Source organism: Diachasmimorpha longicaudata, chromosome 13, assembly GCF_034640455.1.
Source record: "Diachasmimorpha longicaudata isolate KC_UGA_2023 chromosome 13, iyDiaLong2, whole genome shotgun sequence".
Lineage (NCBI taxonomy): Eukaryota > Metazoa > Arthropoda > Insecta > Hymenoptera > Braconidae > Diachasmimorpha > Diachasmimorpha longicaudata.
The window spans coordinates 3,695,305-3,711,688 of record NC_087237.1 but is presented as its reverse complement, the minus strand read 5'-3'; the positions used below and the strand labels follow the sequence as shown (position 1 = coordinate 3,711,688).

The window sequence follows — 16,384 nt, the reverse complement described above, 5'->3', positions numbered from 1 at the left end:
AACGCCTGAAAACAGGAAAAAACTTCAACACTCGATCCTGGCATTGACACTTGTGCCAGGGGCAGACGGTACGTGTCTGGTCGAGCAACGGAGGGAGCCAACGAGTTGGCTAAAAGAATGCACCGCGAAGAGTGAATGGGAGGTGTAGGTGGGGAAAAGGAGGGGGGAGGGAACGATAATGGCAACGGAAGAACCGCAAGAAGTTCGGTGCTGCATGAAGCGATAAATAAAAACCTTTGCGGAAGTGAGGAGGACAGAGTAACGCGGAAACTTGGTGAGATATTCGTGGACTGAGGTTACGTACGATTCATCCGTCGTCGGATGGAATTGAAAAAAAAAATTATGGTGAGGACGAGGGAGGAGGGGGGAGGGTGGCAGAACGAACTAGAATGAGGATGGGGGAGGGAAGGGGAATGGCAAGTACCTGAGGTGCTGCTCGTCGTGACCTGCGCCGGAACGTGGAACGAAAACCGCATTGTGGTTACGTACAAATGATGATTGACGTGCATCATCAGCTGATGTATCATATAAATCTCAGGGAAAAATAAGAGCTCATGTTTATAGGGGTGAAAAAAAGCAAAAGCAAGTGATTTTTTTTATTACCTGTGCAGGTAATAATTTTCATGAAATATCTAGGAATATATTGGGCCTTTCAAACGAATGAAAGTCGAACTGTGAGTCCCTTAAAAATTACTAGTGATTTGTTCTATCATTGAGGAGTAATTAACGAGCCTCGAGAATTCACTTGACCGATGCACTACCGAGTATTTTGATTTTTAATCATTCTTATTCAATCGAGTGCCATTACTCGGCACATTGAAGTGAATATTTCTTGATCGAAAAATATCTCAGGGACTCTTTCACTTTGAAACTGTTGTGGCAGGGGAAAAGGGAGGGGGCGGAAGGGGTCGGGGGGTATGCGACATGAATGAAATAACGAAGATGCAGGGAACCGAAACAAAATCCAGCAGATGATTCTCCTGTATTTCAATATTCCTCATCCACTTTTTTACCCCTCTTTGAGACTCTTTCCATTCCACTTGATTTCCCAAGAGTTATCATACTTTGAAAATACCAATAATCATAATTAATTAGATTCCTGATGGGTTCTTCATGGAAACGGATAAATCAGGTAGAAAGGGAGAGGGGGTGAAAGGTATAACCGTGATGCTCGATAAAATGGGTAAATATGATACGACGAGAGGACAAAGAGGCGATAAAACACGATAATGAATAAAAAGTGAAGAGGGATGGGCAGGGAAAACCACTTTAGTATCCTATATAAATTTTCGATGAATGTGCTACAACTGTGAGAAAGTGCTGGATAAAAGGGGTAGATGAAAAATATATATACACACGTAACACTGTGGAAATACCTCTTTGGGGGGGAGGGTAGGGGAGTGTGAGTTGAGAAAAGTCTGGATAATACTGGAACGTTGGGTGACGTTGGAAATGAGGATCTGTGAGTGGAGGTGGAAAATGGAAAAATATGTTCGTCGCCAAGTAGACAGAAGAAAACAATCGGCATTGGGGATGGGTATGGTTGTACGTGTATGTATGTGTGAGAGGTTTGGTGAGGTGCACTTTACCCAAGACAACGGTATGTACTCCCTTCCACCCCCGATACAAAGATAGAAGTGGCTGGTGGATGGGTGGAGCTCTGGGGCTACTGGTCTATTTTCCAGAGGGGTTGAAAAATTCCGAGTAAGAGAGACTGACTCTCACGAACAGTTGCCGACAGAGTTGGATCAAAGAATGGTGAGGGGGAAGATGGGGGCGAGGAGGAGGGAGAGAGATCGGTAGGTAACAAGTTGAGGATGGGGGAAATGGAGAAAGGAAGAAAAGTGAGGAGGAAAGTAGCTGGATAGTCTGTAATTCGGGTGAGCGAACGTCAAGCGTTGGGACTCAGTGGGGGTGGACGTCTTATCGGTGAAAGAAGCTGGCCGCGCGTGGAGGATGATACGACCATTCTGCTTGGTGAAACGGACTTGGTTCACTTTTAGCCGTTGGAGATGGGGGCACAAAAGGAAGTCGGGTTCTTGTATGTGTTGGGGGATGGAGGGAAGGGGGTAGTGATGGCGGCTAACTGGTAGTTGAAGGGAGATAGTGAGCCAGGGAAAATTCGAAATAAGAGAGACAGAAGAGTCTCCGTGTCTCTTTCTCTCTCTCTTGGTCTCACTGTCTGGTTTGGCAAGGAGAGGGGGGAAAGTCCGATCAGCTTTCCGATAATGAAATGATCCATCCTCTGCGGTGGAGCCTCGGCTGGTATCGTTCAATGACCAAACAGAAGGAAACTGGATGAATGGAGTGGTAGAGGGGATTTGTGCTCGCTTGGTAATTCTGTTCATCAGGTTTCTTGGAGAATTGGTGAATGGTTTGGCGATTTGTCTTGGGGTAGATGGAGGTCTTGGGTGAAACTGTTGGGAAAAACTTTTTGTCATTGAAAAACAGCGGACAGATCAATCACTAACACTTATGTGAAAATTTTTCTTCCATCTGGACAAGTGCCTGAGTATTCCCTAACAATCGTGAATTAGTTATTTTGTACTGAAAAAAAAATTAAATTGAAAACTCTATTGCTCATACGCTCCCCTCAATGTTCCCATACTTTTTTTTTCATTTTCTGTTCTCCCAGTATACGATAATTGTTGCCCGATTAAGTCCGAAAAATCCCAAAAATCCCTCAATTTCACTTCACATCAGTATGATCCTCGGGCCCGTGTCCATGAAAAAATGTTCTCAATATTTCCTCCCCCAGCCACTCGACTCCTCTGAAAAACCCGGTATCTGGAGGATTTCATCCCCTCGAAATATTTCAAAGCGTAGCACAATGAAACACGAATACACGTGTACCCAGGATGAGCGGATTACGTTTGATACCCTCAACGAGGCCGAAAATAAACGTAAAACAAATGTGTTGTGAAACAACTACCCAGATGCCCAACATGAGCGGCAAAAAGTTCAGGGTGAAAAAAAAATATATAAGAAGTCATCAGTATGCCGGTCCTTCACCAGTGCTTCATTCGCAGTGGGCATGATAAAGCTCGCGGTCTACGTTGAAAGATTATGGTCCAGTAAGAAAAAGATTTTCCGCTCTGGGAGAGCATCAATAACCATGAAATCCCCCTATGGTGGCAGTGAAATCCCTCACGAAATTTTTTTTCTCCCCCCTCCCCCCTCTTCAAACACAATTCCAGACCTTTCTATCCACACGGTGTGTGGCGCGGTGAGGGGTAAAGGGATTGGTAAAACGGGGTGGATTCGTTGGTAGACACGAGTAAATCACAAGTGCACGCGAACCCACTGAACGGCCAGAGTACTTTGGCAAAGTTAAGCCATCCCCCTCCCTCCCCCCCTCTGCCCCTCATAGTGAATGGCGTACGGTACATATCTCAGCAGTCCCTCTTCCCGGACACGCGCCCCCCAACTGGACCCCATTCAGGATAGTTGGAGATTTTCCAATGAAAAACCCATCGCGTCCAGTCTGATGTGGCTCACTCAAATAAACCCCCCGTTGGGGGATAAAAATGAGGGGATGAAAGTATCCCTGGGTGGGGTTAAATTGAGAGAATAGAGAAGTGGACGAGTGGATGGTTGGAAAATATCTAAGACCTCTTCAACGTTGATAGAGGAGAGCCAAAAGCATTCACGTACGCCCAAGGAATAAATTTGTGCCCTCGTCTCCGCGCTTTCTACAATTCCACTGGTAACATCCGGACGAGAGAGGTTTACTGCACAAGGGGGTTGGAGTATAAGGGTGGCAGATATCCGGTTTTCCGCTTGGCCAATTATCCGTGAGACGCCTGAGCCCCATCCGTAACCATTTTCATGAAAGACATGTACCCTGGAACGGAGGAGGAATCGCGAAAATCTTGAGGGAGGCGCGAGATATGATTGTACGTGACCGGTGAAGGGGTAAAATTTTTATTTTTATTTTTTCATCCCCTCTCTCTCTCTCTCTCTCTCTTTCACCCTTGGCCCCACTACCGCACGGCTATTCAAAAATCCTCCGGTCATTTGCATGCGTCCCGTACGACGATAATACCGCACCGCAATGCTCGGCATGTATACACCCGGGATATGGAATTCGTATATGAAAAGGCTTTTCGAGAATTTCGTGTTGGATGAATGTGTGTATCACGGTGGAACAGGGGTTAAAGGGTGGACAGTTCATCGTCGACGTTATTGTCTTCCGAGTGAGTGACCCCCCTGGGCGTTCGTACAAACCCACCCTTCGGAATGGAAGCACAACTCATGAAGAGATATTTTTCAACTTTTATCTAACCGTGTGCCAATCTTAATGCACAAGTCATCGGGGGGATTTCATAAGGGTGGTATTATCTTGATGTATGGAACACTTGGTGACCGGAGGAGACGGGGGTGTAACTAATGCTCGGACATAAAAATCATTGTAGGATTTTTAAGGGTTTGAGGATGGGCAGTGAAAAGTAACAGATATGAAGATAATTAACTAAAAAAAAATCTCTCAATTTAAAAATCACAAGTCCTTATTTTTTGTAATGGAATTTTACACTCTAGAAGTAGAATTTTTGCAACAGTATATGTATCTCTTTACGGAATAAATCGTAAACTCCCCTCTGTAAACCAGTATTCTTCCATAACATTACATTTCCCTTGACAATTACCTTTTGTGCAGTAAAATTTGCCACGATTTCCTGGTAATTTTCATCCAACTTTTCTCTCATGTGAATGTTATAAAGGGCTTATGCAATATCAAACAGACAAGAATACCGTAGTGCCCGAGTTTAACTATTATTGTCAAGGACATTATATCCAGTTCTTATAGTTTGTGGATTATCACGCGCAACGACCATCCATGATGATCAGGAGAGCGCTATGATGAAGGCTTTCATGAACCCAAGCGGATAGGTACTCATCCGCTGGAATTCCTCCCACTGACTCATAATTTCAGTCCCTCTTCTTTTCTCCTTCATCCCTCCCCCCCCCCCCATACCCCAACAATTCTAGTTTTCCTCCTGTCCACGCGGCGAATGTCTATGGCCCCCTTCGTTCCAGGATTCTGCTCGTAAAGCTTTTACGAGGAATCGTATAAAAGTTGGGTAAAGCGCCACTCGGGCGCACTCGCCCAGCACCCAGTGTTTCATGACAAGCAGAAAAGCACGGCCTCGGGAGCTTTTCCGAATGAGTGAATATTCACCGAAAATCGTTGATATGTACTTATGAAAGGCACTGGATGAATCAGTTGGAAGGATTTCAATATTCCGAGTTGGATGTACACACCCTTGAGGTGGTGAGTTTGTGGGGGCTTTGTTCAATAGTTCAGAATTCAATTCACCTGCGTCTTTGATAGTCGTTAAGGTGTGGAAATGCCAGTGACATGGCTGGATGGTATGTGAAAGACAAGCCAATTGTCTTTGAAAGTTCCAGAAATTGTAAAGTTTGATCGTGATAGGTGATTGAGGAAAGGAAATGTCATTGACGAGTATGTGATTTATTATATTACACTGAGAATATTCAATAAAAACTATCCTATCGCTTCCGTAAATCTGGAGCAAAATGATTAAAGAAATTTAACGGTTAAAGAAATTTTTACGAAATTTTTGCACCGATCTGCTCTACATCAATTGATAAAATTTTCCTGATGCGGTTGAATTAAATCGAGGAAGTGCAATGACAGAACGAACGGTTAACCCCATTCAATTTGCCTCGGTTAATTCTCCCATGTGTTCCTCAAATATCCCAAGGCATTAACCACCGAGTAATATTTATCTCGTACACATAATATCGAACCACCAAATATGGGATACCCAAAACTGAAATTAAAAAATTCTAAGCAATAGAAATGATACCAAAGGAAAATTTCCAGTGTTTGTCATCACTTCACATCCCTTCTCCAATGCTATCACCCGAATTTTGATTATAAGTTTTTTTGTTATCCCAGTGAACATCTCCAAAAGCAATCGAACGATATGAGAAATTTTTTTAACAATTATTCCCAGCAAATGCATTCAACTCAATGAGGATAACACACGCTCATACAATTGTTCGGGTAAAACTTGCTCCCAAGTATCGTTTTATCGATTTCCAATCGTTCAACTATGCCGCATGTGTCTCGAGTATTTATAGCTTGCCTGTCATACGTTTTACGATGATTATTCAATGGCTTCCACAATTAGTCACCTATCTGCACCCGCATAAACATTCATAACAATATTTATTGTCCCTACCATCTACCCCTGCCACCCTTGTAACACGAAATCAAAGCATCATGAAACAATAACTCACCTTTGTCCAATTTCACCTGAATCAGAACGGAATTCCTCCCAATTCAGAATTAACGATTCGAAAATGTCAGGCAATTTTTTCTCATTTTCGCCGCAATAAAATCGTCAAAATTAAATCATGTCATAACTGAGTTGATGGAACTCAACCGTTTTCAAATAAATTCATTTACTGGACTTTGGTGAAATGCATTCACTGAACGATATAAAAAAATTATGAATCGGATGATGCCATACTTTTTTTTGCATATTTTATCGCACATTAAGCTGATCATTCATGCCCGAATAATAATTAATGAACTACTTCATCTGCACCATTTTATTTTATTTTACTTTCATTTCCTGCTTTACAGCTACATGCATTCATTTTTTTCCATTCTCATTCTTGTTGAAAAGTTTTTTCTTATTTCACCAATTGAAGAATTGAATAAAGAGGAATCGTAATAAAGATTAATAAAAATTGATCACACAGATAATATAAAAAGCTTTCGAAACAGAGAGGAACAAATAAAAATGTCCGTTATCAAATTTCAGTACCATATTAACAATTACTGGAAAAAAAAAATTATAATTTGTTCTGTGAACAGTCATAATCCCCAATTATTTTTTCATTATGATACAAATGATGAATGAGAGTGGAAAATTGAACCATTCGTAGTCAATCATGAAGGGTAGGAAATTTGTTTTTACTCTCATTGGAAAATGAAACGTGAAAAATTCAATTTTTTTTTGTTATAGCTAATGAATCCCAATTAATTTCTCATCATCACTTAATGATCGCTATGATAATATTCTTTGATATCGCAAAAGCTGAAAATCTCATTATTTTGATTAATGTTATTCACGTTCCAATTAAAAGACCATTTTCTATAAAAAAATTTCTTACACCAAATTTGCAGCATTTGAATTGCATAAAAATCAAATGTATGAAGCTAATTCAATTGCAAAAATATATATTTACTCAACTAGAATTTTATCTCTTCCCCGCAGCCCCCGCCTATCCCTCTTCTAAACAAGACAATCCACTTTCCACCCCAAATAATTCCGAAAAATCACCGACTCGAAACCCGAATCCATTTTTTTATTTTCAATTTTCACAACGATAGAGCCATCGAAAAGAAATCATGGCATAACTGAGTTCATCGAACCCAACCGTCACCAGATGAATTTATTTACCGGAATACCCAGGGCTCCACTGAAACGAATCCGTCGAAACAAAAAACAATGGGAGAGAAAAAAAAACTGCAAAAATACAAAACAAGTGAAACCGACGAAAGAAAAACGCTGTTTTCACCGGTAAACACATCGTACACTCATCGCTTTGGTGTGCAAAACCCTCACACTGTAATTCCTCATTCGCCGGAGCAGTGAAAGCCCCATGATGCTCGTGTATATGTGAGAAAAATAGAATGAGAGGTTGTACGTGTACCCAACGCAAGCCCACTTTTAAACCATACCCAGTTTTTCCGAGGTTTTCCAACATGCCTTGCACCCCCGCCCCCCACTCTCCAACCTCCCCCCCCCATCCCCCCTTGCCACCTCCATCTTTTTACCAACCGCGTCCCACTGCATCCCTCCTCTATTTACCCCCTTAACACTTCACTACGAAACAATAAAAGCTTTCAGGCATTGGGTTGTATACCTGAGTTGTATAGACTTGATTTTTTTCTCTCTCATTTTCTCTTTCATTTTTCATTAAAAAAAAAAAATTTCATTTTTTATTTTCTCATTTCAGAGTGAAATAAAACGCGGGGGAGATTTAATTCCATCTAGTTGCGGAGCTTTTTAAGCCCCTCGGGCGTTCAACGAGTTTCCTAGGCCCCGGGGTACATCTTATCACATTGGGAGGATTGTGCATTAGTGCATTTGCGAGATTAGGGGTTCATATACACCGAGGGGGAGAAATTCTGAGAAATCAAAAATCTTGGATTCACTAAAATTGTTCAACAATGGAATAGTCGAAAAAAAAATCCATCACTAATTGATGTTTACTTCTATATTTCTCTATTTTAAATCTATTCAAATTGATCACCAACTTGGACTAACACTATAATTTTCATTCTCCAGAAATTCTTCCTCCCATAGGGCATGAAAAAAAAAAATAATCCCGAGAATTCAAGAGCTAGGCATAACAGAAGGTGGCTTTTCCTTTTTTTTTCCCCGCCTGTCTCTCTCACTTGTGCCTCGGGTTTCATTCTCATCGCGCGAATAGATAAGTAATTACTAATTAAGCAGCCGGTGAGCGTGGAAAACGAGGAACTACTCGGGTTCACCTCTTTTATTTATATTTCTTCCTCGTTTTTTTTTTCGCGTTAAAAGTCTCGCGAAGGTGGAAGCCTGTGTCAGCGACCTCCGACGTTTGTTACAACGCTCTCAAATGCGTCATATATCAGGATAATTCAGGGGAGTGTGGAATGTTACCTGTCACTCTCACTGCTAATAATTACCGACCCGCAGAGGCCCTTCTACCTCACCCCCTCTATCCAGCCTACCAACCAATGTCGACTCATGGAGTAATTCTAATTAGTTATATGGACAGATTAGAGAATGAAGTTTGAGATTGTGTATACGTTAGAGTGGCGAAGTTACCAGTTCGAGCTAAGACTCGAAATCCAAATTGCGATAGGGGGAGAGAGAAGGGGGTTGAAGGGTGAGATGGAGAGGTAGAGGACTGGTGAGTGCCATTTTCGTAGGTATACGTACTATTATATACACAGAGGAAAGTTTGGGGAAACACTATCGCGCCTGCTTAATTAACCTTTCTCTCCTCTCGCTCCTCTAATTACACTTAGACTGCGAGATTCTAATAACGCGTCAAACTTGTGAAATCAGTCTAGTAATGTCTATCTGGGTGGTTGTTGTTGAATTTACCGGAGGGGGTGAGCCCTCCAGGGGGGGAAAATTGTTTGGGGAAGATTCTGGAGTTTATGAGGAATGAGAGTTGAGTAATGAGAAGGATTGATGAGGAAAATTCTTGGAGTTGATGAAGTGGTTGTCCTGTACATTTTTATTGTTGTAATGAGTTATTACACAGTGAGAAAATTTCAGTGAAAATTATCTGTTCATTTGGTAATTGTGTTATAGTTGGACCATTCGAGAAAAATTACCGACACAATTACCGATCAGTTTATGTGACAGTAATTAGATTTTTTTTTTAATGAAACAAGTGTCATTTTTGTCACTAGTCGCGTTAGAATTTTCATAGAATATTTCTCATCTTGTGCAAAATCTCAATTTCACAAGCACGACCTTGGAAATTCTAAGATTTCAAGAAATTTCTAACAGTCTTCTCGACATTATTTTTCATTGCCTCGTTATCGTAATGCATTCTCTACTCCTAATATCCTCCGTAAAAGGCTCACCATGGATGTTTCGACGGTTACATATCGCTTATTTTCTACTGTACTATTGCGAATGAGCCTTTTAAATCAAATGGGAGGTTGCTTATTGAAGAGATAATGAGAGGCGAAGTTTATGGAGAGCTGTTACACTGTCAAAGGTCTAGTCATAACTTGCTGTAACAAGTGAAGTCGTCGCCATAGTTAACGGTAATTTCTAATCATTTACGTTTATGATTAATACGCTCTCATGGGAGAAATTATGGTTTTTTAATGGAAGCAATGATCATTCATTAAAATAATGATATATTGAATTTACAATTCTATTACACATGACTATATGTGTATAGCAGAATACCAGAATTAATATTTCGATCATTTCCAATCAACGAACACACGAGGGGAATGCAATCGAATGGAATAAAAGGAATTAAAATGAGAGCTCGTATAATTATCAATAATTATCAATAATTATCATAATTAATAGACAAGCTTGTATAGAGGCCTGCGTCTAAATATTTCGTGGGTTGAAACATATTTTTTTCAAACAAAAAAAGTTCTAAAAAATATAATTAACTGAAATTCCCCATATTTTCAAAATTCCTGAGAAATATATAGAAAATATATATCCGACATTTATATTATTTATTATTCCCATATTAATCGGACCAATATCATATATTATTCAGTATGTTTTTAATGATATTAAATTTTCCGTATCATCCATTAACCATTTGATCGAAATTTTTATTGCAGCCGTCAACGGACTGCAAAATGTATCTCACAATATCCCAGAGGCCGTCGCCATCGGTTCAACCGTCAACCTCACCTGCCGATACGACCTCCAAAATGATATACTCTACGCCGTTAAATGGTACAAGAGTAGATCCGAGTTCTACAGATATATACCCAAGGAAGGGCCGCCAATATCAGTTTTTGGAAATTTTTCACACAAGATAAACGTGAGTATTCTCTTATCCATCGTGTGATGGGCTGATGATTACCCGTCTACATACATCTCATGACAGGGCGTCACGTGAAATAATTTTTCAAGGATAGCCATGTCAAGGGGGGAAATGAGTGATGACACGGGTGGGATTTCAATTCACAACCTTCAGATTATCAGGTCTGATGCTCTCCTCAATTTCACTTCAAGAGAGATGACTTTTTTTTTCATGAGCACTTTTTTTTTACGGTTTTACGCGGTCCTACTAAAAATAAGGGACTTGAGAAGAGGCGCTCATTTCCTTCATTTTATCCGGAGAAAGAAAATTTATGGGTTTATTCAGATAGTTCGCACAACTACACAACTACCATATGGTGTGGGGTGGGATACTGTGAGCGTGTTCAATGAATTAAGCGCTTCGAATGTTTCGATGTGTAATATATTCATGATATAACGCAGAACGGTTGTGATAAATGTGAATTTACTCGAGTTCCCCAGCCCTTGAAAATAATTTACTTCTGCCAATGAATTATCGTGTCGGCATTAGAAAACTTTTATTTCATCGTATTAAACTTCGTATCCGTCATTTTTGTTCGATATTTTTTACTCAAGACGGTAATAAAAGAATTTAATGAATAATTCAATTTTTTAAACAAAAGTTTGCTGTCTCCAAGAATTGATTAATCTACTGAACAATCAAATTAATTCTCGATCTAAAATAAATTTTTATATCAATCTAAACGAATTACGTTTTTTTTAATACAAATTATGTTTTCCATCTGCGCACACGTACCGTATACACACAGACTGTTATAGTCTCCCGTGGATAAACGAACTTCCGGACGGATAATTAAAAACAATTAAATGAAAAGTTTCCTAATTGATACGACGGCAACAGTTTAGTCTATTAAAGGATCGACGAAAGAGACTCAAGCGAGAAATTAAATAAAATATTGTCCGGTAAAACTGAAATTTAGTTTTACCCCTACAAGTTTCCCCTTTGTTTGGGATATCGTCCAGAAATTTTGTGTTACCTGACTCACCATGTTTTATCATCATGCAGAAAGGACATATTAGAAAAAAAAAACTCACCTCAGCCATCTCCCTGCAAGCTGATCTTTAAACCCAGTTTACGAGAAAAATCTTCGGATCCAGAGGAAATAGACGTATTTTATGGTGACATTTTTTATAGATCTTTCTGTGCTCCATAAAAAAGCCCTTCCCAGAAATGTCACTATCGTGCTGCACTCCCACGGTATTTTACAACCTGAAAAAAAAAAAGTTGGGTCAAGTCAACAAATCTGAACTCGGACTGAATGACATTAGGAATGTATTTATTTCATGTGATTGTGGAAGGCTTCAATAGAGTATGAAAAATGTGCGAGCCTATTAAGAGTCGATGCCAGTTGCTCCAAGTAGATTCTACGATCAATTGAAGTCTATTTCATTTCAGCCTCATTTATGTTTGATTGAAGTCGAGCAAACATTGAAACACATAATAGAGGCATTAAATATTTTTTACAATATTCATCTAATCAGTACGTGGATTTTTTTTCATTTAAAGCATCTTTGAATCTCGTGCCAAGTGTCAATCCGCCAAAGAATCATAAATTTTATGACTTCAATCAACTCATTATAGATCACTGAATACACGTATGTGCTTCAGAATGAACTAATCTTTTGACTCAAGCAGGTGCTAAATTAATTTCAATTAAATTGATTCTTTAAAGTCCGCAGGGTATGTGATCATCAATAAAGCGTCATATTAAAAAAAAACCTCATTCTATTATCCCTTTCTTCATCGAACCAATCAATTCCTCATTGTTTGTTTTCATTATTCGTTATTTTATATTCCCAACAATCCATCGAAATCAACCGAATAAAGAGGTTTCCTTCATTGCACCGCGTCATTCCCCTCGATGTACAAATTCACCGAAAACAAAATTTTAATCATCTCATTCTGCCACATCACCGCTCAAAAATAAAATCCATCCGGAGTACATAAACAGTCAGTTATTCGAATTTGGCCTCCGCCTCCCCATCGCGACAGAATAAACAAATTTCCCCGAAATTACGTAATACGAGATAAAATAACCCGAGCCCGAATAATCAGCCCCCCCCCCTCGCCGCCTGCTGATTCATTTTGCACCAAATTTATCTGGCACATCCCACTCCACCCCTTTCGTAATTAATGCCCAAGGGAGTCTCCTCTTTTTATTTTCCCACTGTTATTCCAAAATTTTTCAAATTTTCAAGTAAAAAAACGCTTTCAATTTCAATTTCGAATATTATCTTTACCTTCAAATCGTAAGCATGACATCATAACCGTCGAAAATTACACTAATTACACTGATGTACACTGTTTTCACCCTAAACTATCACTAAAAACTAAACGAAAATAAATTTTCCCGAATATAAAGTGCCCGGGAGCTTCGCCCGTGTCCCTAGTCCAACTAACACCGAATCGACAACAAATCGAAGATGTGATTAGAATCCAATGGTATATCCTACGCCCTTTGTTTACTTCCTGTATGTGGCCCCACCCCTTGATTTCGCGTTCTGTATTTCTGTATTACAATTACCCGTCAGAGATTCTTGGAAAAATTTTCCGTAGCTGGTGGCGAGGATTTTCCTGGTAGAGCTAATCTCATGTTTATGGAGCGACCTGAAATATATTTCACACAAATGAATCAATGAAAAATTCGGAAATCGATAATTAATTTATTCGATTGAGTCCCTTCAGAGTTTTAAAAATAATCACCCCTTAGAGAAGATTCCTTTAGCATCCCCTAACCATCCCAACCCTTTCCCCAATTCCAGGTAACAAATCCACTCCAATAACTGTCTTTTTATCCCCCAAAAATCCTGAATGATTTGTCTCCCCTCATATTCCAGTCATGAACCCACCCAGTGTCCGCAGATTTTCCCCGAACCGTTTCTGTAAAAAAAACCACCAAAAAAGTCGCCGGAATATCAAATTTCCGGGAACTTCAATAGAGCGATGAGCCCGACAAATAAATGACTGACAACAAAGTAACGATGTCAATGTGATTGCAATCCAATCGCGTATCCAGTTCGCCTTGTCTACTTATTTGGCTAGTACCTCCCATCCCCTGGAGTTGTCGGTCCACCGGAGGGCCAGAACCGTAGTTTCCCCCGAAAACCATTATCAAACTGGATTCCCCATTTCAGTATTGGTTGCCATTGAATGCACTCACACCTCGACAGATCCCCGAGCGACGCTCAAAGCCAGCGACAAACCCCCGCACATACATCCATCCAATTCACCCCCAACCCCCTTCACCACCACCACCCCCACCAACAGTAGCACCACAATGGATTTTCAAATGACATTATTGGAGTACAGAGAGAAACGACAGAGACAGTGAAATACAGAAATGAGTTTGTGAAAACCGGAAGTGACGAACGAGCCGTACTCCGGCTTTTTGTTATAAATTCCGTGTCGTTGCATATCACCAGTGTCGTTCGCCCATAACCGCGTTATTAAAATAGGGGGGAAAGGGAGAGGATTGTAGAAATCGGGGGAGGGAAAAAAGTGGAAAAAAAAAGGAACAGCAAAAGCGGCCGAAAAAATTGATTAAAAAAATGAACAATGAGCAGAAAAACAGACAAAAAAAAATACGAAAATTTATGTGATCGCGCATACCGTGCTCGTTTATCGCGCGAGTGAAGGGTGGGAGGGGGTGGGGGGGGAAATGAAATATATCGCGGTGACGGGTAAAATGCGAAATTGTCAGGCGAACACGAGCCCCAGAGAATGAAGGGGTGGAGGGTGTACGGGAGGGTACTGGGTTGCACACAAAACTAAAGAATAATATGGAGAATTGGGGGGTATAGTTGGAGCTGTGGCGCCGAGCGGCACCGAGAAACATTTTCGACAATTCTCGGCACGCCGCGACTCGGTCAACCACCAACACACGTGAATCAAGTTACTAGCCCGTCCCTCATACCCACCCCCAACCTCCCGCACTTTCTGTTTTTGCCTGTGACACCTCACCCCCTTCGTTTAGTTTACTATAACCGGAAAGACGAAATTTGTGCACGTGTGAATGGAGGGGTGAGGTGTCACATATGCAAACTCGCTTGTTCTCTCGCTCCCCTTCTGGCATTGTCCTTGAAGTTGTGTGTCCCATGAACTAAGGGAACAAATTGATCATCGATTATTTATCTCAGTGTCAGTAACAATATTTATGATTAATTAACGTTGAGGGTAGGAATTTTCCTGGAGCATTTCATAATTTTTCGATAAACGGTGAGGGAGCGGTTGAGTGTCATAATTTGTACTGAATATTCATTGCCAGGGACTGATTAAGCACGTGGATAGAGAAAATAATTAATGATAATTGCATATAAAAACTGTAAGCATAATTCAGCTTTTTTTACGGTTGTTTACCTCCATTTTTTGGGGGATAAATAATCCCATGCCATGTGGCACATTACCCCATCCACGATTTAATTGGTCCTGGAAAATTTCTCTTCGTGTACGTTATCTCCATGTTCATACAATTATTATACGCTTCAAAAATAACGAAATCAATAGCCAGTGAACTCCTAGAAATATTGTTTTACCCTCAAATTGAATTATAAAAAATAAAACAGAGTTACCCCTCAGGCGAACAGTCCACAGACGCCCCCCACCTCATCACGTACATGAACTGAATCATCTCATTCTCTCCCCTTCCACCCCCGTCCCTCTCCATCATCTTCTGTCTCTCTCGAGCTGAGCTAACCAAATTGATTGTAGATGATTTATATTGCTGCCATTCGCAACATATACAATTAATAGTTGCTGCCGGTAGGATTGTTCTGATACCGAATAAGAGCGTGAGTTGGTGGACAGATGGGGGCGGAAGGGGGAGGGGGAGAAGGATCAGGGAATGTGCAGATATCGATTCACGATAAATAGGGCTGTAGAGTGGATACCTATGCGCGATTCGGTCAATTCTGCGGTTAGCAGTCTAGCCGCCGAATTAACTCCGGATTCCCCCCCCCCCCCGTCCTCCGGACCGCGCGGTACCTCGGACTGTCCGCAGATTTGGATTTTCAGGGAAAATCCACTTTGTGGATAGCGAGAGGTGGAGAGAATGGGGTTTCATTCAATTATTCAATGCCTGTTATTTTTATTTTTGCTGACAGACTGTTCTCAGCGATGCTCACAGAGTGGTCCTGAATGATGTGACGCCCGATATGGAGGGTAGATACACGTGCGAGGTCAGCACGGATCTTCCTGAATTTCATACTATACTTAAATCTGGATATATGCACGTTGTTGGTGAGTATTATTTTTGATAAATAATGGAAATGTCAGGTACACAATAGATTCAATATAATAGTCTTAAAGTAAAATTTTTCGCGATTTCGGATGAAAGTTCCTGCGATTTCGGGCAAATTTTCGCGGAAAATATCTCTTAGAAAATTCCCTCTGTGCTGTTAAACCATTTTTCCCGAACTTTTCTCCCCGTGTGGGAACCAGAAGTTTTTTTATTCCCTCTGAGCCACATCCCGATCATTCGGTCAGTCACTCTGACGAAAAAAAAAATTTTTTACATCAGACTTCCGCCCGATAAGTGATCATCATGACCTCGACGATCAGTCATTAATGACAACAAAAAGCAAGTCGGTCTTCATTTAACCCTGGCGTGACTCCGCAAAAATCAGCGATTTTCGGTTAATGACTCGTGACTGTGGGAAGAGACGGCGATTTGTCGGGAGAGTGAAAAATAACGGCAAATACGTCATACGTGTAACTGAGTATATGTTATTGTACCTGAGGGTCCTCGTCCTGAGAGACGCTCAGTTACTCGCGTGATTCCAGC

The 16,384-nt window shown here is 40.7% G+C and overlaps 2 protein-coding genes across 2 annotated transcripts in view; one reads left to right on the top strand and one right to left on the bottom strand.

The window, feature by feature from the left end:
• LOC135168415 (uncharacterized) overlaps window positions 1-12,983 on the bottom strand; it is a 223,817-nt gene extending 210,834 nt beyond the window's left edge. Inside the window, exons 1-2 of the mRNA XM_064132576.1 lie at window positions 12,846-12,983; window positions 11,640-11,814 (exon numbers count right to left, since the gene is read on the bottom strand). The gene's annotated coding sequence lies outside the window, so the exon portion shown is untranslated. The remainder of the gene's footprint in view (window positions 1-11,639; window positions 11,815-12,845) is intronic.
• LOC135168425 (uncharacterized) overlaps window positions 1-16,384 on the top strand; it is a 43,041-nt gene that overhangs the window by 20,204 nt on the left and 6,453 nt on the right. Inside the window, exons 2-3 of the mRNA XM_064132599.1 lie at window positions 10,358-10,563; window positions 15,705-15,840. Coding sequence (XP_063988669.1) covers window positions 10,358-10,563; window positions 15,705-15,840 — 342 coding nt within the window. The remainder of the gene's footprint in view (window positions 1-10,357; window positions 10,564-15,704; window positions 15,841-16,384) is intronic.